Source organism: Fonticula alba (genome assembly GCF_000388065.1).
Source record: "Fonticula alba strain ATCC 38817 unplaced genomic scaffold supercont2.3, whole genome shotgun sequence".
NCBI lineage: Eukaryota > Rotosphaerida > Fonticulaceae > Fonticula > Fonticula alba.
Window position 1 is genome coordinate 537,676 of NW_009242973.1, and position 450 is coordinate 538,125.

Consider the following 450-nt stretch of genomic DNA (forward strand, 5'->3'; position numbering starts at 1 on the left):
CCCGGCCCGGCGCACGAGGCGCACGACGCGTGGCACGGCACGCACCGGGGCCCGGACGGGTGGTCGGCCTGGGCGAAGTGCCTCTCCGGGCAGGAAGACACACAATGGCCGGTGGGGCCCGCCAGGACGGCCGGCTGCAGGAGCATGTCATTGTGGCAAGTGACACAGTCGGTGTTCAGCCCACCCATGCAGGTGGCACATTGGGGATGACAAGCAATGCAGACACCCTCCGTCAAGGGCTGGTAGGCGCCAGTCGGGCAGACGGCCACACACTGGCCGGCCCACATCAATGGCGTGCCCCCCGTGCAGGAAAGGCACTGGTCCGGCCCCGGGCCGAAGCACGTCCCGCACGAGCCATGGCACACGGAGCAGGCCCCGCCGAAGGGGAAGGTCAATGCGGGGCAGGTGTGCAGGCAGACAGCGGCCATCGGCCGGGTGTGAAGGTTGGAA

The 450-nt window shown here is 69.6% G+C and overlaps 1 protein-coding gene across 1 annotated transcript in view; it reads right to left on the reverse strand.

The window, feature by feature from the left end:
* Positions 1-232: 232 nt before the first annotated feature.
* The window catches only part of H696_01924 (hypothetical protein), a gene marked incomplete at both ends in the record, with an annotated part of 4,869 nt that continues 4,651 nt past the window's right edge, over positions 233-450 (reverse strand). The window contains one exon of the mRNA XM_009495825.1: positions 233-239. Within this exon, the coding sequence (XP_009494100.1) occupies positions 233-239 (7 nt within the window). The remainder of the gene's footprint in view (positions 240-450) is intronic.